The sequence below is a fragment of the Crinia signifera genome, chromosome 2, assembly GCF_055691185.1.
Source record: "Crinia signifera chromosome 2, ASM5569118v1, whole genome shotgun sequence".
NCBI classification, from domain to species: domain Eukaryota; kingdom Metazoa; phylum Chordata; class Amphibia; order Anura; family Myobatrachidae; genus Crinia; species Crinia signifera.
Window position 1 is genome coordinate 220,767,068 of NC_139218.1, and position 26,651 is coordinate 220,793,718.

At 42.1% G+C, this 26,651-nt stretch overlaps 2 protein-coding genes across 2 annotated transcripts in view; one reads left to right on the plus strand and one right to left on the minus strand.

Moving 5' to 3' along the window:
- RNFT1 (ring finger protein, transmembrane 1) overlaps positions 1-9,106 on the plus strand; it is a 56,200-nt gene extending 47,094 nt beyond the window's left edge. Inside the window, exons 8-9 of the mRNA XM_083173758.1 lie at positions 3,814-3,915; positions 6,489-9,106. Of these exons, the coding sequence (XP_083029884.1) occupies positions 3,814-3,915; positions 6,489-6,623 (237 nt within the window). The 3' untranslated portion in view covers positions 6,624-9,106. The remainder of the gene's footprint in view (positions 1-3,813; positions 3,916-6,488) is intronic.
- A 14,983-nt stretch (positions 9,107-24,089) lies between these two features.
- Positions 24,090-26,651, minus strand: part of RPS6KB1 (ribosomal protein S6 kinase B1) — a 37,524-nt gene continuing 34,962 nt past the window's right edge. The window contains exon 15 of the mRNA XM_083173759.1: positions 24,090-26,555. Within this exon, the coding sequence (XP_083029885.1) occupies positions 26,318-26,555 (238 nt within the window). The 3' untranslated portion in view covers positions 24,090-26,317. The remainder of the gene's footprint in view (positions 26,556-26,651) is intronic.

Here is a 26,651-nt window from a genome sequence, read left to right on the forward strand (position 1 = left end):
TTTGACGGCCTAGCTCTTGAAACCTCTATCTTAAAGAAGAAGGGTTTCTCAGACGCGGTTATCCGTACCATAATAAATGCCAGGAAACAGGGACAGACTAAAGATTTTGGATGTTGTTCGCGCTTTGCGCATTTATGTAGACAGTGTGAAAGAGCTGTGTAAAACTGACTTACTATTGGTCTTCTATGATGCACACAAAAGGGACTGGCCAGCTTCAAAGCAGACCATTACTTGTTGGTTAAGGTCTGTAATTTATTTTTCTTATGCCCAGGTTGGCATACCAGTGCCCTCGAGAATTAATGCTCATACCACCAGGTCAGTTGCTTCGTGGGCTGTCCGCCACGGGGCTACAGCAGAACAAGTATGCAGGGCTGCCACTTGGTCCTCTGTTCACACATTCACCAAATTTTACAAGTTCCATGAGTTCGCGTCCGAGGACACTTCATTTGAGCGAGCAGTGATAACTGCAGACCTGAGCGTACCCTCCCAAAGGACCGGCTCTAGAACGTCCCATGGTTGAGCTGTGTCACCAGGATTGATGAAAGAGAAAATGGGATTTTTGTAAGAACTTACCATTCGAATCCCTTTCTCTGATTTCATCCCTCCCTTACGCTAAGTAAGTAATGCTGGTCATGTTATGATGGTTATAATTACTTGATTGTGCATATTAATATGTTAAGGTGTTGTACTGAGTTAATGTATCCTAGTGTGCTCTGGAAGTTTAACTGAGGAATGCTGGGATGCAGAAGGGAGGAGCCTGCCTCGCAAAGCTTTAGCATAGGTGCCTGGCTTCTTTGGACCCTCCTACATCCCATGGTTGAGCTGTGTCACCAGGATGGAATCAGAGAAACTGTAAGTTCTTACAAAAAAAACCCTTATCTGCCCACCTTTTGTTATAAAAAGCTGACTGCAAGGCTAGTGTAAGCCAAGTGCAAATGATGTCTCTGGCTTGGCCTTACTACCCTGCAGTTTAGTTCGGAAGTATATCTACCATTCCCTCTGTACTGATTCAAGGCTCATGCCAGAAGGTGAGTTTGCCGTCTGATCAACACCATTTCCATGCTATAGGGACGACATAAGGAGTCACTTGCCTGTGAGCTGTTTTACATCTGGTATAAAGTTTGCCTGTCCCTTTCCCACAATGGAAATGGTGGATATTCCAGGCAGAATTTAAAGCTAAAAAAGCATATTTAACCCTTTATTGCCAAGGTTGGAAACATTTCCTTAACTGGCAGCATGGTTTACAATATTTTTTCTGTACAACAAAAATGGGTACTTATGTAGTATCTGGACGTCCGATTTAGAAATCGGGTCGGTCGCGTCGCATCGCATGCGACCAAATCGTATGCGATGCAATGCGATGGTCTCGATTTTTCCATAGGATTCAATGTTAAAATGGTCTGAGTCCATTTTAACATAGAATTCAATGGGAAAAAGGGGTCCTTTTCCTTTCCCCACTATCCAAGTGGGTATGGAGTTGGATATAAACCTGTGGCGAGCGCAGCGAGACACCGAGCCCGAAGCGTGGCGAGCGGACACAGAATACTTTTTAAGAAATCTGCGTCCCCTCGCGGGGCTCGATTCGCTCGCCATGCTTCGGGCTCGGTGGCTCGCTGTGCTCGCCACGCTTTATAAAATCAACTCTATGCCCACTTGGATAGTGGGGAAATGAACAGGACCTTGTTAACATTGAATCACATGCGATATCGGATGCGATTCGATTTTGCAGAAAATCGCGTCAAATCGCATCTGATTGTATGCCTTACCTTAAGGCATACAATCAGAAAATCATCAGCCCAGATACTACATAAGTACCCAAACATGTTTTATCATAAAACTATTTGGCTTAGCTCATTAAAGCAAGATCTGATCCACCTGCTAATAACTGTCCCATAGTTTCCACAACTTACAGTACATGAGACTAATTGACCACCTTTTCATTAAGTTTTGATTTTTGTTTTAGTTACTTTTTGATCAAGTGAATCTGAAAATAAAAAAACTAAACATTATGATGTGCTCGGTCAAATGACCAATGTGAATCTGATATATGTTGACGTTACAAAATGTTGTTTGTTGATATTTTTTTTATGAAATCTATCGGGTCTGGTAGATGTATGTTGATAGAAAACCATGTAAATATTATTTGAGAAAAGATACCAAAGCCACCACCTCCCTTCTGAAATATACCAGTCTCAAGCAGCAATATCACGATCTGTAAACCTGATATCACCCAATATTCACCACCTCTGCGTGGCCTAATGTGGCAGTATGTTGAAGTGTGTATGCTAGTTTTAGTTTTGGGATCCATTTGTGAAATTTGCTTCATTTGCACAATTAACTATTGCAGACCTGGTCCAACCTGTGGCTCTCCAGCTGTTATGAAACTACACATACCAGCATGTCTTGCCACAGTTTTAGCATTACTTAATAGCAAAACTGTGAGAAGGCATGCTGGGACTTGTAGTTTCACCAGGCCTGAATGTGATATATGGCTATTTTTAGGTTCTACCTTTACCTATGATCTATCTTTTTTTCTTTCCTTCCTCGTGTGTCTTCCCTCCCTTTACCCCCCCCCCCCCCTCCTTACTTCCTGTACTTAAATCATAATATGAAAATGTCATTTATATATTTTTAATGGTTTGTCCTTTTGGTACTTATGTAATATCTGGACTCCCGTTTTTCTTATGAGACCGCGTCCCCTCGCAGGGCTCGCTGCGCTCACCACGCTTCGGGCACGGTGGCTCGCTGCGCTCGCCACACTATATAAAATCAACTCCATGCGTAGTTGGATAGTAGGGGTATGAAAAAATGGGGTGCATTTAACATGGGAGTCCAGATAATACATAAGTACCGTCCTTTTTTTTTTTTTTTTTTCTTTTTTTTTAATACAGTATCATACCTCCCAACAGTCCCGATTTTAGCGGGACAGTCCCGATTTATCAGGGCCTGTCGCGCTGTCCCTCCCGCGGCCGGCAGTGTCCCGCAGTGAGGGGGGGCTGTTGGGAGTCCCCCCTGTCTGCTGCTAAGCGCACAGCGTCTATTCCCGCAGCCAGGGGGCTGGGGGCATGGCTAGAGGCTCACAGAGCCTCTGGGTCATGCCCCCATAGCGGCAAAATGGGGGCGTGGCCTCGCGGGTAGCTGGGCATATAGGCCACACCCCCGAAATTAGGCCACTCCCCGAAAATTTCACCGTGCCTATGGCACGCATCAGCCATGTCCCAACTCCGTGGCACAGAAAGTTGGGAGGTATGCAATATACAACTTTTATTGTAATATAACATTTGACAAATCTTTATACCGGATTCCACCTTATAAAAACCCAATAATTTTTTTTTTTTTTTTTTATTATAGTTCAGAGTAGTTGAAAACATAGCAATTTTCAAAATAGCTGCATAATACACCTAGGGCCTGATTCTGCTTCACTTGCAAAAGCAAATTCTCTCTAGACAAAACCATGCTGCACTGCAGGTCGAGAGATTTGGGTAGGGTTTGTACTTCAAATTGATTTCTATATTGTGGTGTACGCATAAAGCAGCCAGCATTTACTCTGTACAGAAACAAAATAGCACCCAAATCTAACTCTCTGCACATGTTACATCTGCCCCACCTGCAGTGCACATGGTTTTGTCCATTGTAGAGAGAATTTGCTTTTGCAAGTGAACCAGAATCAGGCCCCTAGTCCTTTGTTTTTGTTTCAGTAGTATTTGGCAAGCTGGTAATTACTGACATTAAACTTCCATTCAGCACACACAGAACCAGTGTATAATATAGAACATCTTTTGACCAACACAAAATCTCTACTTTGTTTCACAGCTTCGTGGAACGCCTGCAACCAAAAGACAATGTTCAGAAGCAGGAAATGTCTGTGCAATATGTCATGGGGAATTTACAAAGCCAGTAGTATTTATATGCCAGGTAAGGAAGGACCTCTGGGTTGGGAGGGAGTTGATTTGAAGATTACGTGTTTGTGTAAAGGAACCTGTATATGATTTAGACCGTTATAAGGTTAACATTGAGAGTGCGGACAGTGTAAGGTTGAACCTGGGATGGTGACCTTCTAATAATGCAATTTACACCGTTTGAACACTGTTTACAATACATTGATCATTGGTTACCTTCTTACTTGCCATGTTCAGCCTACCAGTTTCCACATTCTCAGTGTTGTTAAATGAGAACTGCGTACCTGTAGATAAAATTTAGTTTATACAGCATCTATGAAGGTAAAGTCAGTGCAGCCTCTCAGAATAATAGAACATTTATATTTAAATCTTTTTTTAATCTGTTAATTGTTGTCATATACTGTATAAAGAGATACTCAGTCTTAAAAGCATTCAGTTATTACATTAGCAACTTGAAAGGTAGTTTATTGAGCCCAGTGCCTTCCCATAACTCCATGTGTACCTTTTGCAGCACTTAAGATGAGTTGTATCAAAGTGTTTAAATCAAGGCCTCATTTGGAGGTCACGACAGTCATTTACCCTACGTCGGGATCCCAACTTTAAAAAACACTGACAGACGGGTTCCCGACGGCCACCAGCTATTCACCCTAGTGGGGGTCCACAAACCCCATAGAGGGAGAATAGAATAGGTGGCAAGCGTAGCGAGCCTGCAAGGGACTTTGTAGTGCTCGCCATGCTGTCTGAGTCTGGCCAGTCGGGAACCTGACATTGGGCTAATGACTGTAGGAACCCTATACCACACCCGTCCTGCTACACACTGCTGTCTGGAAAGAAATGCAGAAACATCAGTTGAATTGACCTGGTCTTCTGACATAATGATGAAGATACAATTAGTGAGGTGGGTTTAGTGAGGTATAAAACCTTGCTTACCTGGTACCCAATTTTAGATTAATGCAGGTTTGTGTGGTTCCAATACTCTCGGCATCTAATAAAAACTCTGCAGCGTGTAAAAAAAAACAACACCCTAAAAACTTTCGGTGATCTCCCTTCCATGTTCAGACTGAGCAGGTGGCAGCTTGGAGTCCTGGGGGCTGCTAGGAGGCTCCAGGGAACCATGGCAGATACAAGGGCTGGTGGGGGAGGTAATTCTCCCAGTGATCATCTCTGGGGGAGGGGTACTTTAACTCACTCACCAAGGCTCCGCTTCGGAAGGTGAGCATTTACACACTAAGCTAATTGCCTAATTATTCTTTAGGGGGTAGGGGTACTGCCATGGTGTCAGACCAAGTCCCAGGAATGTTTTCTAAAAATAGAAAACATGCGACAGCTCCACAAATGCAGTTTCATCGATTTTTAGAATTCTAGGGTTCTCTCTATCTCATATACATAAGAATACTTCCAAAGAAATAAGGATTAAAAAGGGTTGAGATTACCTGAAGGATAAAAAAGGGGCAGACTAGATGGGCCAAATAGTTCTCATCTGCTGTCAAATTCTATGTTTCTATGTAATACACCTTCATAGCCTGTAGACCAGTGGTCAGGGAACTCTGTCCTCATTACCCCACGCAGTGCATGTTTTGCAGGTCTCCTCACAGAATCACAAGTGAAATAATTAACTCCAAATGGGTCGGTGTGTAATTAGTACACCTATGCACCTGCTGGGTTACCAGCAAAACATGCACTGTGTGGGGTAATGAGGACCGAGTTCCCTGACTACTGCTGTAGACACACTGGGCTCTAATTCAGTAGGCGGCATACACAGGCTACAACCATCAGAGTCTACCCAGCAGCAATTAGATGTTCTCACACCTACATTATCTTCCCTATGTGGGTGGACCCCTGCTTCTCCACACAGAATGCATATGTCCATATTGTTTACCATTATACTGCCTAGATATAGATGTATATATCTTTTTGTATACCAGGAGTTCACAATCACAGTCCTCATGGCACATTTGATTTAACAATCTGTGCTTATGCATGGATATCACTAAAATGGCTGCTGTTATGCTGGGTCCATGCTGACCAATTTATATTACTGGTCTGTGGGCCGGTGTGTACCAATAATATTTCTGAGAATGATGTCGTTCAGACATATTGTGTTGGCTGTGTAGCATAGCCAATGGCTGATATATATTGGTACATCATGCTGTGTGTACAGAAGATCCACCAACTGCATGTTTAATTTTATCTTTTAGGTGTGTACCCAGCCTTTGTGTGCCTTGAGGACCAAGGTTGGGAGACACTGGTCTCTATGCTTGTTTTTTTTTATGCAATCAGTTTTTATTAGGAATATAGAAATAGTCATACAAACAGTTTTCAGTACAAACAGTCTTCAGTATAGAACAAAGTAGTGCACTCAAGTACAGTATAAAACATTTGAATGATCCAGTGCAAAACTCAAATACAGTAAACAAGCGTTTCATTCCCAAGGATCTAGGTGACGATTCTCTATGCTTGTTTTAATTAAGTTGTAAGGGTATTTCACTATCCCTGTTCTGTACTGCCATTATTGCTAATAACAGGCAATTCCTGCCTATCAGTATTTCCAGGCTTTGCTGTAACTTAGTATTGGAAATGTCCTTTCAGCACATATTCTGTGAGGAATGCATCTCCATCTGGCTGAATACAGAGAAGACCTGTCCTCTGTGCCGGACAGTGATATCCAGCCCTATCCGCAAGTGGAAAGATGGAGCCACATCTCTACACGTTCACCTGTTCTAGTCTAACCTGTCTATATGTACGCATATACTGATGATCAACTTCCATCTTTTGCTGTTGAATTTGTGAGGTTTTCTTTTTAATACATTTGCTTTGTAAAAAAAAAATTATAATTATCTCTGACAAATTATATTTTAGTAGTTTGCTAATGAAGGCCTATTTTCTAGCCATTAAGAAGTTGGTGTTTGTTTTTCTTTCTGTCACTCGTATGAGATATCTGCTTTCACCTAATGTCTGGAGTAATGTTTTATTTTCTATTCAAATTTAGGTTCTTTACCAAGTAGCAGCAAATTCATGTTTTCACTGGTGCTCTTTTACAGCCAGCAATAAAAGCTATTGTTCCAGTTATCCTATACACTTATACCTGCTATCAGCAGAGATGGCAGCAATGCAGTGTTATGGCTGATGTCTGTTTTAGTCATTCACTGCCTGTAAATGGTTTGAGATGACTGCAGTGTCCTCCATTGAGAGAGTAGGTTGCCCACATACTACAGTGATTTTTTTTTTTTTCTGCAAACGCGATCTGATGTGTACTACCACGGATCTTTGGCTGTATCGTTTGCTCTTTCCTGCTGCAGGGAAGATCAGAAGATGCAGCTAAAGATCTGTGGGACTCGGGTATTCGTGCATTCGGTTATATAGGAGTTGGGGCACTCAGTCGCTCGGGTGATCAAGTCTGCCTGGCCGAGTTAGGGCACTCAGGTGTTCGGCACATTTGCATGCTCGGATGTTTGGGAGTTGGTGTGCTCAAGGGTTCGGGTGTGTTCAGGCACGTTCACATGTTCAGGTGTTTGGATGAGTTAGGGCGCTCAAGGATTTCGTTGTTTGGACGGGTTAAACTAGTCGGGTATTTGGCAGTTCGGGCGCATGGACGTGTTCGGGTGCGCTTGGGTGTTACTAAGGTGTTCTATTGCATTTATGCGCATCTGAACAATGTTTGGGAATTCGGACATGCTTAAGCGGTCAGGTATTCGGGAGTGTTTGGCTTCCAGGAGAATCAGTGGGGGGAGGGGGCAGTGTGCTGTCGTCAGGGTGAGAGACGTGTGTTTGGAGGAGTGATGATTGCGCACACCTACATGTCAGTGGTATGCGCAAAAATCTTTCGGGTGAGGTAGCGCAGCTCAGCCCAGAAAATATCCATGCATACCATCAAAGGGGTTAAACTTTTTCTGAAATCTTAAGTCAAATCTTGGTCAAAATGTACGAAATCCTTTGTCCAGTCTAAAGGGGTGTATACATGGAGAACTTTTAACAGGAGATTTTGACAAGATAGTTAAAATCTCCTAGATTCATGGGTCTTCAACCTGTGGCCCTCCAGATGTTGTGAGACTACATGTTCCAACATGCATTGCCACATTTTTTCCTTTAAGAGCATGCCAAAAAACCTCAGGGCATGCTGGGACATGTAGTTCCAGAACATCTGGAGGGCCACAGGTTGAAGACCTGTGCCCTAGCAGGATAAAAATAGGGAGATTTTGGCAAACCTTCTAAGTCAATATTGTCTAGCAGAAATAACAGATCTTTCTAGTGTGTGGCCACCTTCAGACACCAGAAGGTCATCCCTGCGCTGCCAATATTAATAATTACACTCTGGCTGAGCTGTGTTAACTGATCACTGGGCTCTGAAGATAAGCAGCACAGCGATCTGGGCTGAATCACCCCCTTAATTCCTGGTAATGTCTACACATTACCCCAGGTTATTAATGTACAATTATTGGTACTATGTGTGAACTCCTTTATTCTGCGCTATTAGTTTATTTACATTTTGGTTAATTTCTGACTTGAGTTGGCTTTATCAATAGAAGTATCCACAAAATGTAGTCACTGATACTGGAGAGGCTGAGGAATACTCTGTGTCATGTTTCCTGTGTGCAGTTACATTGGCAGCCTGCTACTGTGGTTTCACTACAAGTAAAGCATTTGCAATTTTATTACTCCTCACCCAACACTTCTAGCGCCTTGTTTGAACATGAGAAAAGCTAACGATTACCATGGGGTTTGTATTACGAATGTAAATTTTGTTTGTACCACCTATTTAAAATCCAAAGCACAGCCATGCTGATTTCTCCTTCCATTCTATAAAGTTTGCAACATTCTCTTATTTTGTCCTGAGTTGCCACATCCATGCAACTCTGTAGCAGCATATTAGGAGATGGTTCTACGTAGAACTGCAGAATGTCTATTTTGGATGGAATAATTCCTTGCTTTACTAGCTGGCATCCAGCCGACAGAATGTGCTTTTTCTTTACAATCGATGCTCAACTTAGTTTCCATTTACACCAGGATTCCTAATGAAGAAACTGATTTATACAAGTCGGGCAGCATAGTGTACAGTAGTTCTCGTTGCACCATTGCAAGAGAAGCTATTCTGAATGAAATGAACTTTTGTCGGTTTACAAAAACAACTTTGTCTTTTTTCAATGCATGTTTGGGGATGTAAAAATTATTTATAAGAAGCAGTTTAATAAAATATATTTTTCCCTTTCCATAGTGTGGTGTTTTGAATAAAAATATTTGGTTTCTAGAACTCCACATAGATGTATAAGTCTGTACATGCCTTATTGCAAAATCCAGATACATTCGGGCAGGCGTGGTTTGTGGGGGTGTTTCAGGAACACATATCTGACAGGGACGCTGACTACGCTGGCCGTGGGAACACTACACTACTTCTGACAGGGGCGCTGACTATGCTTACTACACTAGCGGGAACATTACACTACTTCACTGACTCTCTCCCACCACACACACACACACACACACACACACACACACACACACACACACCCCAGGCCTCAATGTCTCTGCCCAGGCCTCAGTGACTCTCTCTTCCCCTCCCCCCCCACTGCCGCCACCACCCACAGCTCTCCCTACAGGAAGATGCAAGATGACGCCACAATGGCTGCCTAGGAACTGTGCACTCAGCCATATGTATCCCTTGTCCTCAATGTGATAACTGTACTGTCTCTGTTACAACTGTGCTGTCTTTGCTCACAGTTACCGCATACTGTTACCCACCTGGCTGTAGCAACAACCAGTGGCACCACTGATGGCTGCCTAGGCACTGTGCAGCTTGGCGGGAATGTGTTCCCTGTGCGATAACTGTACTGTCCCTGCTTATATTGTTCCCACCTGACTGCTGCAACAACCAGTGGCACCACGCTGAATGGCTGCCTAGGCGATGTGCAGCTCGGCGGGTATGTGTCCCCATGTGAAAACTGTACTGTCCCTGCTTATACTGTTACCCACCTGGCTGCTGCAATGACCAGTGGCGCCGCTAATGGCTGATTAGGCGCTGCGCAGCTCGGCGGGCATGTTCCCAATGTAACTTATGTAATGTTATCTCCCCTCCCCCCCCCCCCCTCTCTTTATGCTGCACTGAAATCCACAAAAAATCCCTAGTGTGCACAAGCACATATGGCCAATAAAGTTGATTCTATTATATTCTATTATTCTATTCTAACTATGCTGGCCGCGCGAACACTACACTGATTCTGACAGGGCCGCTACGCTAAATACGTAACGGGCGCCGTGCTTTTACACAAGTACCTGCAAAATTACTGGGGGGGGGGGGAAGGGGGGAGTGTGTGTGTGTGTGTGTGTGTGTTTTTTTTGTTCTTTTTCAAATTGATACATATAAATAACAACCCTGAACTTTTGGCCTAGGGGTGCCTTGAAAAATATTCTGTTACTTTAGGGTGCCGTGATTCAAAATGTTTGGGAACCACTGGCCTATGGGCTACAATTTGCAAAAGTAACCAGCAGAGGGTTCCAGGAACGCTCTCCAGCAATGGCCGCTGGACTTGTGGGGTCAGGAGACTGTGCATGCGCAGGAGTCCTTGCACTGAAGTGAACACATCGCAGGGAGGAAGCACCTGTCCCTGTGTGTACGTCTTACATCTGGGCAGTGTATTCACATCCTGCAATGTGATTCTGGGAGCTAATATCACAGATCACAGTGCAAATGCCATTACTGATAAATTGGCCCTTTAAATTAGTAATTTAAGTGTTGAATGAGGGTGTAGGGGACTTTTTTTATTATTATGGTACTTGTTTCCTAGCACGGCGCTACCGATTTTGATTGTGAGCATTGCGTCGATCGCATTGCATGCCAACCAAATCGTATGCGATGCGATCGACACGATTTTGCATTAATTTTAATGTGAAATGACCCAAAACACCCCATTGTAATAGAAACCACCCCTGATGTTTGAAATGGCCCCCAATTTTAACGCCACCCCGCTATAGACGCCAACCCGAAGCGTGGCGAGCGGTGGGGGTACGCATCCTCCGACCTTATCATACCCCTACTATCCACGTCGGTGTAGAGTTGAGAATAGAAAGTGTGGCGAGCGGACACGCATACCTTCACAGGTATCGCGGGCTTCACAGGTATCCGCATCCCCTCGCGCTCGCCACGCTTCAGGCTCGGTGGCTCGCTGCGCTCACCACACTTTCTATTCTCAACTCCACGCCGACGTGGATAGTAGGGGTATGAAAAGGTCGGAGGACGCTTTCCGCCGCCATTATAATGGCCCGCGACGGACGCGATCAACCTGATTTTCAATTTAACATTGTTCCCTATGGGGAAATCGCGTTGATCGCGTCGGTCACATCGCGGCCCCTTATTAGGGGACGCGATTTTCACTTTTACCGGCAATTGAGCCAGTTAAAGACAGAAAATCGGGTCCATCGCATGCCTTAAGTACCTTAACTTAAGGCATGCGATGTACCACGACGGGCGCCGTGCTAGGAAACAAGTACCATTATTATTTAAATTAAGTACTTTTCTATTGTGTGTATCCTGTGTGGGGTTTTTCTTTTGTCAGATTTTTTTTTACAGGTGCACTACATGTCACAGAAGTTCCTCGATGTCAGGGTATGCTCTAATAACCAGGGCCATCTTAATGCATGGGCTTACTGGCCAACTTCCCAAGGACCCCCTTATTTTAGGGGCCGGTTGTGCCTTAGGCATCTGCCCCAAAGGCTGTTGCCTTCTGAGCCTCAGCGGAGGCAGGTAGAGAATGCACAGCCACTCTCTACCTGCCCTCCCAGCCTGCAGTCAGACACTGAATGGCTGTCAGCACGCCGATTGGTGGATGGCTGGAGTTATTGACCAATCAGTGCTGAAAGCCATTCACTCTTTATAAGCATGTGGAGAGATGTAAGGAGGGTAAGTTATGACGTTTTTTAAAAAAAAAAACATTTCTGTGTGAATGGGTGTGTAGGGGCCCCAGTGCAATGCTTTGCCCAGGGCCTACAATGCCATTAAGACAGCCCTGGCTGTAACTTTCGGTCTTTATTGGCCAACATGTCCTGGCAGCCTTTTATATTGAGCACGATAGCAGGGCCGGTGGGACGATCAAATGGGACTCCTGTACCATGCCTCAACCATGTGAGGGGCCCAATGTTCTGGGGCTTCAGGGGCTGTAAGCATGGCTGTGGCAATGCAGCGACTAGTAATGGTTTATAAAGGCGCTCTCTGGCTGGTCACCCACCCACATGGATTCCTGAAAAGAAAGTTACTCAGACCCCCCCTGGAATGACCTGACTGAAGCTGGCAGTGTCTGAACCGACTTCAAATGCGGCAAGATCGAAGGGTTGGAAAACCATGCACAACATGGAAATCATACTCCACTGTGAGTCAGGTGCATTCCCCCTTCTTTGCCTGTCATCAGTGGATATATAGGCATGAATGGCCTTTTACTGCTCCTCCATCCTCTGAAGCATAGAGGCTAGAATTACACAGTATGTCCGACAACTGTCTAAATCCCACAGCACAGATGGCGGATACTGGGCACATACACCAGCACAGTTGCTATTGCCTCAGTAATCTGCTTTGAAACAGGGTATCTGCTGTCATACTTCATCTTCCTCACATAGGACTGTTGGACAGTCAACTGCTTAGATAAAAGTAGTAGACGTGGAGAAAAGGAGGGGTTTAACCACCACGCGCTGCTAGATGGATATAATGCTCTGAATAGACCCCGCTGAATAAATGTACACTGGACGCACTAAGTAGGTTTAAAGTTTATAAATAAAATAGCATGTAATTAATCAATTCACAAATAGCATTAAAATCATGGGTAATCCATACAAGAATATAAAATACAAATACAACATAAAAACATTAGTGTGTTAGAATAGCACGTTTGTAAGAATAGCTCCGGAAATACGGTCAATATGGGGTTAAATCCAGTAGCTGTTAGGGGTTAGTGGTCCACACATAGAACAGTCAGTTGGTCATTGTCCACAGTCAAAGCGGCATTTTGTAATATAGGTTAGAATTGTATAGCTCACCCTCCGTTTGCTGTGAGTAGAGGAACAAAGGGGAGCCTGGCAGGTCAGAGGCTCAACCCTGTAGAGTATTTGAAGTGAGCATCGCGGAATAGTTGTGCCTGGATGAATAGAGGCGGCCGGGCGACTTCCTTAGCTGCTTGAGATGTTGTACACAGTATCTGTCAGGCAGAGGTGGCTCACAGGGGGAGAGAACCAGCAAACCAGCTGGTATCTCTGTCCTGAAAAAGTAGCTGGTTGCTATAGAAATGAAAAGCGTCTACATCACTTCCACTTCACGCCCATGCGGAATTCGGATCCAGCATTCTGGGGTCTTGTCAAAGATGATGAAACACTTAAGAAAGGGGGAGCCCTCCCCCTCTCATCAACCCAAATTGTAGTTGATGTATGTGGCTACAGCAGGTACAGGACAGCAATCTTTTCACTGCCAGAGTTCCCTTGCATGTGTGGCCCTTTCCTGGTGATTCTTGCCATGTGTAGCCCATAGGCTACAATGGACTACACTAGTGATGGCTAACCTTGACACTCCAGCTGTTGTTGAACTACATATCCCAGCATGCCCTGCAACAGTTTTACTATTTGGCCATCCTAAAACTGATGCAGGGCAACAACAGCTGGATTGTCATGGGTAGCCATCACTGGACTACACCATGGGCCAAATGTAATAGGGTGAGAGTTTCAGAAAGTGAGAGACTTTGAGAGAGTTTTCCCCTTTTATTTAAAACAGCAATCAATTACACTGCAAAACCAGGTTGATTTTGCCATGTAATTGATTGCTGCTTTAAAAAACATGGGAAAACTCTCCCAAAATCTCTCACTTTCTGAAACTCTCACCCTATTACATTTGGCCCCATGTGTTAGTCCATAGTAGTCTATGGGGGTGGGGCATCCAGAGCTCGCTAGGTCTGGCAGCACTGCAATCCTCATAGGAACCTAAGGGAGGTGCAGCTGCATTTGGGAATTAAAGGATCTCAGTAGATATAGGGGATACTACATTTTTGAGGTTACCCCTCAGAAAACGTGTTTTCTCGGCATAGCCACAAATGTTTCCCTTGTGGCCCTTAGAGAGTGAAGAGTGGGAGGATAGAAGGATAAATGATGGAGTAGCAAATGAGTGGGCATGCAAGATATACTAGTAAAGATATGGGGAGGGAAATACAGCATGAGGGAGAGGACTGGAGAATGATGTGAGGGCAGAAGGCTCAGTACACAAATAACAGAGAACTAATAATGGACTGGAGACAACGAGATGTGAATAGTGGGAAGACATCCACCAAGGCTGTAGAGAAGGAGAGTAGCAGTTGGACATACTAATAAAGCATCCTGACAAAAGACACAGGGTAGCTGTATTAAAGCTCAGAGTGAGATAAAGTGGAGAGAGATAAGGTACAGATGATCTTAGGTACAGATGATCTTAGTATACGGGAAGAAGGGAATGACAGAGGAAAAATTCCCAGAACTATGGAGAGGGCAGGCAGTGTGCATGGTGGGGAGGCCTGTAGAGAGTCTATTGAAGGGGAGAGGGGAAAGAGGAAGCTAGTAAAGAATTCAAATGGGTCCTGGGGTGAAACTAATCACAATATTAGAGCCATATCTAGAAATAAACATAAATTAAAATGCTTACTGGCTAATGCAAGAAGCTTAGTGAGTAAAATCGGGGAGCTTGAAACGGTGATCAGTAGGGATGACTACGACATCATTGGTATTACAGAAACATGGTGTAATGAGTCGCATGACTGGGCATTAAACATGGAGGGATATACACTCTACAGGAAAGACAGGGAAAATAGAAGGGGCGGGGGTGTGTGCCTATATGTAAATAATAACTTAACATCATGTGAGAAAAATATGAGCACAGACCTGGAAGACGACAACTCGGAGACAGTGTGGGCAGAGATAACCGACAATAATAAGAAACCAAAAAACAAATTTATAATTGGGGTATGCTATAGACCACCAAATATAAATGAAAGGGAAGAGTCTCTTCTTTTAAACCAAATCAAACAAGCATCAAATCAGGGTCAGGTATTAATTATGGGGGATTTTAATTTACCCGACATTGATTGGGAAAACGAAACAGGTAAATCAGCAAGAAGCAATGGGTTCTTAAGCTTACTTAAAGACCAGTTTATTACACAAACGGTAGAAACTCCAACTCGTGATGAGGCGCTCTTGGACTTAGTATTAACAAATAACACAGACTTAGTTTCAAACACAAAAGTAATTGAACAATTAGGGAATAGTGATCACAATATAGTTTCACTGGAAATCAACTTCAGTAAATTACATCAAAAAGGATCTGCAAAAATACTAAACTTAAGAAAAGCGAACTTTGAATTATTCAGGGAAGCCCTAACAGGAATTGGGTGGGAAAAGGTTATGGAGGGAAAAAATGCAGAGGAAATGTGGGATACTCTAAAAAAGGTGCTTGATTCACTAACTATTGAATACATTCCTAAAGTAACTAAAGGTAAATTCAACAAAAAAAAGCCACCATGGTTGGACAAAGAAGTAAGGTCAGCTATCAACAATAAAACCAGAGCCTTTAAATTCTATAAAAATAACTTGAATGAGGAGGCATTCGCAAAATACAAAGAATCAAACAAAACTTGTAAAGGGGTAATCAAAGCAGCTAAAATATTATATGAAGAGTGCATAGCCACTGAAAGCAAAAACAACCCAAAGAAATTTTTTAAATACATAAATAGTAAACGTTTAATTAAGGAAAACATAGGCCCATTAACTGATACTAGTGGAAAAAGTGTTACTGAGGACAAGGGAAAAGCAAAACTGTTAAATGAGTTCTTCTCATCAGTATTTACTAAGGGAGAGCAGACTGTGGAACGAACATTTACCACAAACGGGACAAATAAGCCAGATCTCATTGTGGATTTCACGCCGAAAGAATTAATACTGAGGCTAAGCAAACTCAAAACAAATAAGTCACCAGGGCCAGATGGGATTCATCCGAGGGTATTAATGGAATTAAGGGATGAACTAGCTACCCCCCTACATTATATCTTTAGCAAGTCACTATCGTCAGGTATAGTACCAAAAGATTGGAGAATAGCAGAGGTAGTGCCAATATTCAAAAAAGGAAAAAAGGAAGATCCCGCTAATTACAGACCCGTTAGTTTAACATCAATTGTGGGTAAACTATTTGAAGGATTTTTAAGGGATGGTATCCAGGAATATTTAGATCATCACCTTCTACTCAGTACTAACCAACATGGGTTCGTGAAAAATCGTTCATGCCAAACTAATCTACTAGGGTTCTATGAAGAGGTTAGCAAAAACCTCGATAATGGAAATGCTGTAGATGTGATTTTCCTAGATTTTGCTAAAGCATTTGATACTGTCCCACACAAGAGATTGATTAATACAATGGAGAACCTAGGATTGGGTGAAAATATCTGCAGATGGGTAGGGAATTGGCTATGTAATAGAGAACAAAGAGTGGTTGTGAATGGTGCCGTATCAGATATGATACCGGTACTAAGTGGAGTGCCCCAGGGTTCGGTTTTGGGGCCCATTTTGTTTAACATTTTTATTAACGATATTGGGATAGGGTTACTCAGCAATGTATCCATCTTTGCGGACGATACAAAACTTAGCAAAGTCATCAAATCACCAGAAGATGTCACCATGCTTCAAAATGATCTTGCAATTCTAGATGAGTGGGCAAAAAAATGGAAGATGAGGTTCAATGTAGATAAATGTAAGGTTATGCACCTTGGGAGACACAACCAGTGTGCAAGTTACAACCTTAGCGGAGAGGAACTGGGTAATTCCATACTTGAAAAGGATCTAGGAGTCCAAATAGACAGCAATCTAGGATGTAGTGCCCATTGTAATGTAGCTACAAAAAAGGCCAACAAAATTCTGGCATGTATTAAGAGGGGAATGGAAACTAGGGACTCAAGGGTAATTATGCCACTATATAAAGCATTGGTGAGACCTCACCTAGAGTACGGAGTACAGTTCTGGGCCCCACACTATAAAAAGGACATCATAGAATTAGAAAAAGTCCAAAGGCGAGCAACAAAGCTTATTAGGGGAATGGAGAATTTAAGCTACGGGGAGAGATTAAGCAATTTGGGACTATTTACATTAGAAAAGAGACGTTTAAGGGGGGACATGCTCAACATGTACAAGTATATCAAGGGCCAATATAAGGAACTGTCACACACCCTATTTTCTACTAGAAAGGAATCTAGGACGCGAGGGCATGAGTATAGATTAGAAGAAAAAAGATTTCATTCAGCTAGTAGAAAGAATTTCTTTACGGTCAGAACAGTCAAACTCTGGAACTCTCTTCCCAGAGAGGTGGTAACGGCTGGCTCATTAAATGCGTTCAAGGCAAAGTTGGACAAACATTTACTGGAGAAAAACATCCATGGGTACAAATAAGAAATATAATTTGTCTGTAAAATACCAGAACCAACCAAATCAGCAATGGATATCTATACCAGGTTGAACTAGATGGACGCAAGTCTTTTTTCAGCCTTACCTACTATGTAACTATGTAAGATAAGACACTAACCAATCAGCTCCTAACTGCCATGTCATAGCACCTGTAATTTTTTCATGCACAGCCTGATTGGTTTGTACATTTTCTCCCCCACAAGATAAGTAGTCCAAAGTGTACCTCCATGGAGAAGATCAAGCAGCCCGATGGTGGTCCTGGAGACAGACAGGAAAATAAGAAAGCCCCAATAGGGGTACAGCTCGGCAGCTAAACGTACTGGTTGGAAAGTGGATATATCACTCTGCATTAGAGCAATAGAGCCTCCTAATCCTGTCAGAGGAAACCAACACAGCTTCAGCAGTCAGACAATTCTGATTCTATAGCCAAAGTGATGCTCTGAGTAGCAGGACCAGTAGAGTAGGGATGGCAATCAGTGTTTTCACTATTAATGAGGAAATGGTGAGTGGCCATGGATGGTTACCAACTATGTAATGGGAGGCCATTAATAGTTATGCCCATCGGGGGTCATTCCTGTTCTTTCAGTAAATGACCCGCAGGCCAATTACTGTGGGCAGGGCTCAATGGGTGCAAGGGAAACGGTCATTAGGACGACACCATTAAGGTCGACATACATTGGGTTCGACCTCTGAAGGTCGACAAGGACTTAGGTCTACACAGACAATAGGTCACCATGCCTAAGGTTGAAAGGGTCAAAAGGTCATTATAATCAATAGCTCAACAGTCAAAGGTCGTCATGGGTTTTTCACATGCATATGGAGACTCTGCGTCCCTCAAAAAATGGCCACCTCTGTAAAGGAGACAGACTCTAGAGGTGCTCCTTCACCTTCAGCGTCTTGTCGGGGGAGTGCAGAGTGCCCAGCGCTACCCGGAAGTGTGGATTCTGGGATCATTGTGGCCCTGCAACCCCTGGCAACAAGCACATAAACCCCCCTCTGGCAACATGAATTAAACCCGTCAGCAAGCAGGAAACCCGGGCAACGAGCATGCCTATGGCAACATGCATGGACCCCTGGCACCAAGATTTTAGGTAAGCCTATCAGTGCACTTAATCGCAAAAATGTCATGCAATTAATCACGATTAAAAATTGTAAAATGATCAGGGTGTTATACATACAAGGATCTATGGAGTTTTTAAAACAAAATCTTTCACACAGCCCAGTTTCTTCCTCCATGTTACTCAATGACATTCTGCCAGGTCTTGACTGCCTATCTGGCACTTCCTGCTTGATTGGCCACACAGAGAATCCTGGGCTGGCCGAGCAGTGCAGTCTCCCATCTGCCTGCACCCTTGGCCCCACCCCTTTCTGTGCACACACCCACCGTAAACTGCTCAAGCTGATTTTTTTTATGGTTTTTATTTTTTTTCTCCACAGTAATTGCTATGTTTCAATAACATCTTCCTAATAATATTGTAACATTTTAGTTTGTACAATTCAAAAATTGTTTAAACAAATTTTAAGTAGGGCTTTGTGGCAGGAAAGCAACAGAGATCAACATCTACATTTAATAAAAGAGATCAATCAAAGGTAGCCTCTGTCTGTCTCTTTAACAGCAAATTCCTGTTAGATTATAGCTTGCCTGCAGCAACCTCGAGACCCGTCCACTAAAGCTGCCCATACATCAGAACAATTTCAAGCCCAAAGTCATTTGAACGCATGGTTTTGTTTATGATAATGCAGATCGTGAGGTATGTAGGTACAATGCGCAGTCCTGTGGGTCAAGGGATCAATCCTCAGATCATATGGGCTGCACATTTGATCAGTGGCGATTGGGTGCAGATCGGGAGTGTGTTTTTGCACATGCATTCGGTCTTTCGATGGATGATACAACCATAGGTGTACGCACATTGAGTCTTATGGGTGCACAGGCACCCCCTAATGCTGTGCCCACCCTTATGAACACCTCCCTACCGGCAATACCTTTTACCAAAGACTTTTGCTTTTTAGAACTGTATTCCATTGAAAGAAGCGCCCATCAATCAATTATGTGTGTTTTGCATTGTTACTTGTACCAGACCAATGTCATATCACTGCATATCATCCATATATGTTTTTTACTTTATTTGCATGTATTATTATACTGAGAGCCATTTCATATTGTAGCGAGTATCAATCGATGATGGTAGACACGTCTGATTGGCGCTGTTAGAGACACCCAATGGGCGGTGTTATACATGTTTAAGATGTGGTGCTAGGCACACCCCTTTGATGGTGCACCCCCTATTAAAATGTACTGCGCACGCCTATGGGTACCACCCGCGTCATTCGAATGGCATAGGCAGAAATTTACAAAGATGTGAGTTGTATTTCACATGGGATGTTGTTATGAGCAACCAATTAAATGCTATCTATTATTTTCTAGAAGGTGCAAAAAAAAAAAAAAAAAAAAGAGAGAAGTAGTTTTTCATTGGTTGCCCATAGCAACATCCCATGTGAAATACAACTCACATCTTAGTAAATTTCCCCTATAGTGTGTAAAAAATGCGCCCCCTCTAGCATTCTTAAAAACTGTCTGCTATTAGGGGGCAGCCATTTTGTGATGGTAATTTTTCATTAGCACTGCAGGAGACAGAGTCAGCAAGAGATCTGCGACGGCGGCATGCAGAGGGGTAAGGGGGTGTTTAATTTTACTTGGGCGGGCTAGGGCAGGGGAGCGGCGCTGCCGAAAACGGCAGGGGGTTGCATAAATCCTAGTCATGCCACTGTCGCTCAGCACACATTGCGCTGTGTGCCAAGCGATCTGATCTAATTGACGCTAGATCATTCAGACAGAAACAAAGTAGTGAATAGTAATTAGCGCTCTGTGTATAACCAACAAATAAAAGGAAAATATGTTTTTTTTTTTTTATATCACTATTTTCTGATACATTTCCTTGTAAAATATCCACAGTCAAGGTAACCTGTAACGATATACACCCTTCCACACGGATAATGTGACAAGGGTGACAAACAGAATACACGGATAGTGCAGGTTAACCTTGATTTAAAAAAGATTTTAATACAGATCCACACTTACAATCTGCAGACAAAAAAAACAGCATGGGTGGTATTCCACAGGGGCAAAAACAGCACGGCCAGATGAATAGGTGCAGGTCCAAATCTGTCCAATAAGTCTCCCGTCCAGAACAGGGGCTCAGCGGTACTCGGTGGCGACCAGTGGCTGTCTTTATCTTCCAGGGCACCTCCCGATGCTAATACACTCAACGCATTTCAGATCAGTCCTTCCTCAGGAGTGTAGTTGAAACTACACTCCTGAGGAAGGACTGATCTGAAAAGAGTACCGCTGAGCCCCTGTTCCGGACGGGAGACTTATTGGACAGATTTGGACCTGCACCTATTCATCTGGCCGTGCTGTTTTTGCCCATGGAATACCACCCATGCTGTTTTTATTGTCTGCAGATTGTAAGTGTGGATCTGTATTAAAATCTTTTTAAAGGTTAACCTGCACTATCAGTGTATTCTGTTTGTCACCCTTGTCACATTATCCGTGTGGAAGGGTGTATATCGTTACAGGTTACCTTGACTGTGGATATTTTACAAGGAAATGTATCAGAAAATGGTGATATAAAAAAAAAACAACATTTTTTCCTTTTGTTTGTTGGTTATACACAGAGCGCTAATTACTATTCACCACTTTGTTTCTGTCTGTCTAGTATTCTGAGGCAACGCATTGGATGTGTGCCTTTTTGGTGTACTGTTCAGCTGCACTGTGTATTTAATCGAGCACCAAATATTGTAAAAAAGAATTCTATCTGCTAGATCATTCAGCACAAAGCTCCCATCGACCCGTGTGAGCCTCATAAGAAACAATGCGTATAGTAAACATTTTGCCGATACCCTCCAAAACATCGTAAGAAACAGCAGAATTACAATGTACTGAACACTGAAATGAAACCTATTAGATCACAGCTGTGGCAATTATACTATACTTGCATAAATAGGTTACATGCAGCCATCATTGCAATTTACTCCAGGGGTTGAGTACCTGCAAATCACCCCCCTTTTGTATCATCTTTGTACATTAGCCATGTATCATGTCCCCTCCAATCCCATCCCCTGGCTGCAGGGAGCTGAAAATAGTCACGCTACCAGGGCAATATACTGTATATACATATTTGCAATAATAATAATTAAAAAAAAGCAAATTGTGGAAGTAATACACTGCAACTTGTATTTGTGTACAACTCAGAGTAAAAATTGCTGTACATACACGCTGATATATTGTCACTACATATCTGGGATAAGTTACGTGTGCTTGTTGGTTTCTAGGGCAAAAAAAAACCTTTCAGATTCACAGCAGAATACTAGAGAGGATGTAATTGGCATCCTGTCAGGATGAGGGCAGTCAAACCCAACAGCACTCACAATACGGCCTGTGGGATCCTAACTGTCATCCCGAAGCATTAGTGTCAGGATTAGACTATGTGAGGGGTGGGCTAGTGTTTGGGGAAAGGTTAACAGTACTTACCAAAATGTGTCCGGATTCTAAACATTGGACTGCCTGTAACCTGTCAGGATCCATACCCAACCCTGTTCTTCGAGACCAAGATAATGCCACCCAGCAATGTTATACTTCAGGTTAGATTCTGTTAGGCAGAAGGTCAAACAAGAATCTTGCAGGATATTTCTGGTACTGGAAACATTACTAATCATTGCTGCACAAGCGAATTCCCTACAGTTGAAAGTGTGTGCAACTTGCAACTCTGAATCTGCCCATAAAGAGTACCGCCACCATCTGTCCAAAATTAGTATTGGTCTCATACTGGAGCCAAACTGTTTTGTTCAAAATGGAGTAGGTAAAGAGATGGCAAAGAAACAATTTTTTTTTTTGGATCACTCTGTGGTGTAGAGGAGGAGGCTTGGAATGACAAATTTTACATATATCCAGGGTATTGTTTATTTGAGTTCAATTAAATGTTTGCATTAGGGTATTGCTTATCGGCATGCTTCCTGAATGGTTTTGGCAGGAGATTTCGACTCTATATTCAAAATCGCCTGGAAGGTTAGCCAAAATAGCATGGTAAACATGCAGCCGATAATGCAGTATCACATAGAAAAATAGACTCTGTAGACAAGTCTACTTAGACTACATCGTAGACTATCATAGTGAAAATAGACTAAATCTCCAGTGCATATTGTCAAAATCACTTGATCAAAATCTGCCACTAGCAAAAATCACAGCTTCTAACTGCCATGTTACAGGGTGTATTTGAAAAATGACAAGAGCAGATTAGCTGGTACTTTCATTTTGGCCGAAGCCTAGTACATAGACTCCTATGTGCATACGGATCTGTAGCCCCCTGTATATAATTTCCCATTCCTTATAATGTTTTAGAGAAAACACAGAATGCCTTATAACATAATATCTTTGATTCAGTTAAATATCATGTGCGAGCATGATTTGGTTACTCTATTTAATATATTAGGATTTCTAATATAGTGGTAGTCTGATGTGCTACACAGCTGTTAGGGTCAGAGTGTAGGGCTCAGGCAGTTTTTTGGGGCTCTTCTATGGCCTGATATGTGACTGATAGATCATGCACGCTTTATTGCCTTCACACCAGCCTACCTACAACATGTGCCAGCATGCCACCAGGCAAGCTGGCACATAATCTCCCACCAGCAACTGCTGAGGGAGGGAAGTGGATTTTTTTTTTTTTTTAAGATTACTACTGATAGAAAGGGCCAGTGTATTTTATCTTAATTGCTGTGGGGAACAGGGTGTGGAATTGGGGGGAAATTTTCAACCTTTTGAAAAAGGTTGAAAATCACAAGCTATTTTAAATCAGCTTTGATGGCAGTAACGGTGTGTACACACGGTGCGAACCAGCAGCCGCCCTTATGGTTTCAATATCATCGGCGGCCGCCGCCGGGTTCAGGCATCGAATGGCTGGGGGAGAGGAAGTGATGGTGTGCACAGGGGGTGGGGTTATGGTCATGTTGCATTAAGTAGCATGTCCCTTGTTCCGAGGTAGTAGAAATAGACAGTCTATTTCTACTTTCAATTCCGATGCCGCGTATCAGGATCTGATGCAGCAAAACACTGTGCTATATAGTCAGAATCGAAAGCCCAAATCGCACCATGTGTACACAGCTTAAAACTCATACTCCTTCAATCTTTATTTTACACCCTTTGTTTAGGTAGATAATGGGTGTTGGATTATGCTTGTAAATACAAAAGCGGCAACAAAATGAATTCCTGAAACGATGATTAGTAAATCAAACAGGGTTAGATTTACTGGCTTCAAAATCCTCTCAGACTGCAGACAATGTGGCAGATTTAACAACCAGTGATATTATCACTCTTTAGGTATGTTAAATAGGGCTCCAGCCAATCAGCTCCTGTCATGGACAGGAGCGTATTGGCTGGGGCAACAATTGACATATGTAATACGCAATAACAAGAATATCATTTGTTGTTAAATCTGCCCCATTGTCGCCATAAGAAATGCACAGTCATTTTCATTGCTTCAATATACATTATGCCAGAGGTTTATCTGTTTGCTCCTAGTCTGCTGAAACTTCAATACCTAAGGACCATATCTTGTCAGTTAGACCAGTTTTCTTGAACTGCAAATTTAAACTTATTTATTTACCCACCCAGATCTTCTGTGGAACTTATTTAAATTATGAATAATATCGATAAAACATTTATGGTTTACAGTTTGTGAAAAGAGAAGTCCTATAAAGTCATAAAAAAAGCAATTTATTAAAAAAAAAAAAGCAAACAATTGTGGAAAATGTAATTTATGCATGGTTTCTGATTATTTGAAACCTCATCTATAAAATTGCATGCTTCACAACCTTCAAAAGAAAACCTTTATTTCAAAGCAAACCATTTCAGAAAAGAACATTCTTCTTTATCAGCTATAAAGACTTATTTTACTACTGTTTCAATAAGTAAATGATGACAGCACAGCTGATTATGAGAAGTCTGCTTTATGCCAAATTCTTAAACACTGATGATTTAAGGTTCACACTTTATTTGTATAATGTAGGAATGGAGACCTTAATTACAATGAACGCTTATTGAAAAGAAGGAACAAAGTAACTATAATTGAGAAGTCAAATTGACATAACCCCATATTTCCTATTTACACTAATATCTAGGAAGAAATGGTTTACGGGACTGTGTAAAACAGATGCTTAACTGATAAGTGCCAGAATTACTATACTCTGTAAAGCAGTCTGTTACAGTCCAATCTCTTCATATATCTATATGCAATTGGATGCAATGAATGTGTCGCATTTGGCACTTAAGCTGTTACCAATTTACATTTGTACTGCTGCATATAGAAAGAAATTCCACCTTCATCCATCAGTCAAGACCAGAGTCTTTTCAGTAACAAAACTCCTAACAAAACCAAATCCTCTAAACTGCAGTACATTATGTACTAAATCTGCTTACTGGGTAATGATATAACCATGACTGTAACTTTATCAGCCATTACAATGCTGTGGTCCTATTTTGCCTGAGTCTCGCTGTGGTTATGGGCAGACCAAGTTGGACATGATAGGACTGTAAAGCTGCAGTCCCAAATGCCTCAAACAGTTTTATTTATTCAAATAATGATATCAATACATGGAAATGCATATGGCTTTTTTTCCTACGGCTCAGCTATGAATTGAAAAAAATAAAATAAAAATGTTTATGTTGCGGCAATGTTACCATAATCAAGTGTAAGACACAGCATTAATTTACATTTTACACAAAAGCGAGTAACAGATGAGTAGGACAACAATCAAACGGATTTGATTTTGTTAATGTGTACAAACAAAAATACGATGATCTTGATTTATTAACCGTCTCAGAGATCTTCACGAAAATGCTTTGTTAAGGCAGTTAAGGTAAAGTTACCTTTATTTATTTCTTTGTACCTATAAGCCAATCATACAGAAACCAAGACAAAACCAGCATTGAGATAACATTCCCTAGGTCTAGGGACATTTATTCCCTCTCTATGGAAGACACGAGAAGAAAGGCCATGTAATACTTGTACAATCATAAAGTCCCAGCATTTAAAGTTCTTCTATGGAGGACAACCAGATCAAAGTTATTGTTGGAGGGATAAAAATCAGGAGCGAAAGGATAAAAATATATAAGAAATACATTACTGGTAGCCTTTAACACTCCTTTTATCAAAGTACAAGGCTTGCAATTGTTTCAGATCAAGGCCTTTAACACTCACCTCATTTTCTATCGCACGAATGCCTATAATCACACCGATACAGAAGTTACCATATGCATATATTCCCCAAAACACAGTGGAAGACGGCCCATTGGTTCCTGGGATACACTAGCCCTTTCTAGCATGGGAAGGGAAGATTGCAATATATATTCATGAACATGAATTGCTAAAAAAAAAAAAATCTATAACATATTACATTATCCAATGCAAATTGTTACGGCAAGATCATTTTAACCTTACTTGGAATATTGACCATTTTCTGTCTTTGCAAAGTGACCCTTTACCCTCCGTTCACTGGATTCATTTAACGTTGGTTATATTATTTTAGAAACCAAAACCCTGTAATCCGTAAATTTGTGAATTTAAAATGAAATCCTTGAGCAAATATGGTCACCTTTTACCTCGGACACTGAAAGAATATGCTGGAACTTACTAATAGTGTGCCGTTACATGATCTGATTTTTTTTGCACCACTGATTGAGATATATATATGTATATATCTGTGTGTATATTATTTATATTTTGTTTAAAAAAATTAATGTTCATTCCTTAGTCTTTCCAAACTGGCCTGCGCACTGACCAAGGCCACACATTTCATTTTTTCCCCTTCAGGGAGATAGTGAAGAAGTTTCCAAAATGTATACTTCTGGTTTGTTTTAAGCTGAATTTCTGTTCCTTGGCTGCACGACCTGTACAAGTCAGAATAGATCAGGTAACACTGCAGGGTCATAGATTCATGCGTAGATGTTCTGGCCGTTTGGGGATGAAGGGGTAGGTTTGCTTTTTGTATGGCCCAGAATTGGATTGTCTGATTGGTAGTGGTGCAGATGCTTCTCCGCTTACAGTCACGTCCATTTGTTCCACACTACTTGTCTCCATTCTGAAATCGGCTGGAGATTGAGTGTTTACAGTTCCAGCAGCAGTTCCTCGTCCCCAGAAGTCACCTTGAGAAAGCTTTACAGGGCTTTAAAGAAAAAAAAAAAAAGTGTCACATTCAGCAATTTGTTTTGAATAAGTCACACACATCAACTACGTGTATGTATGTATATATACATATAGA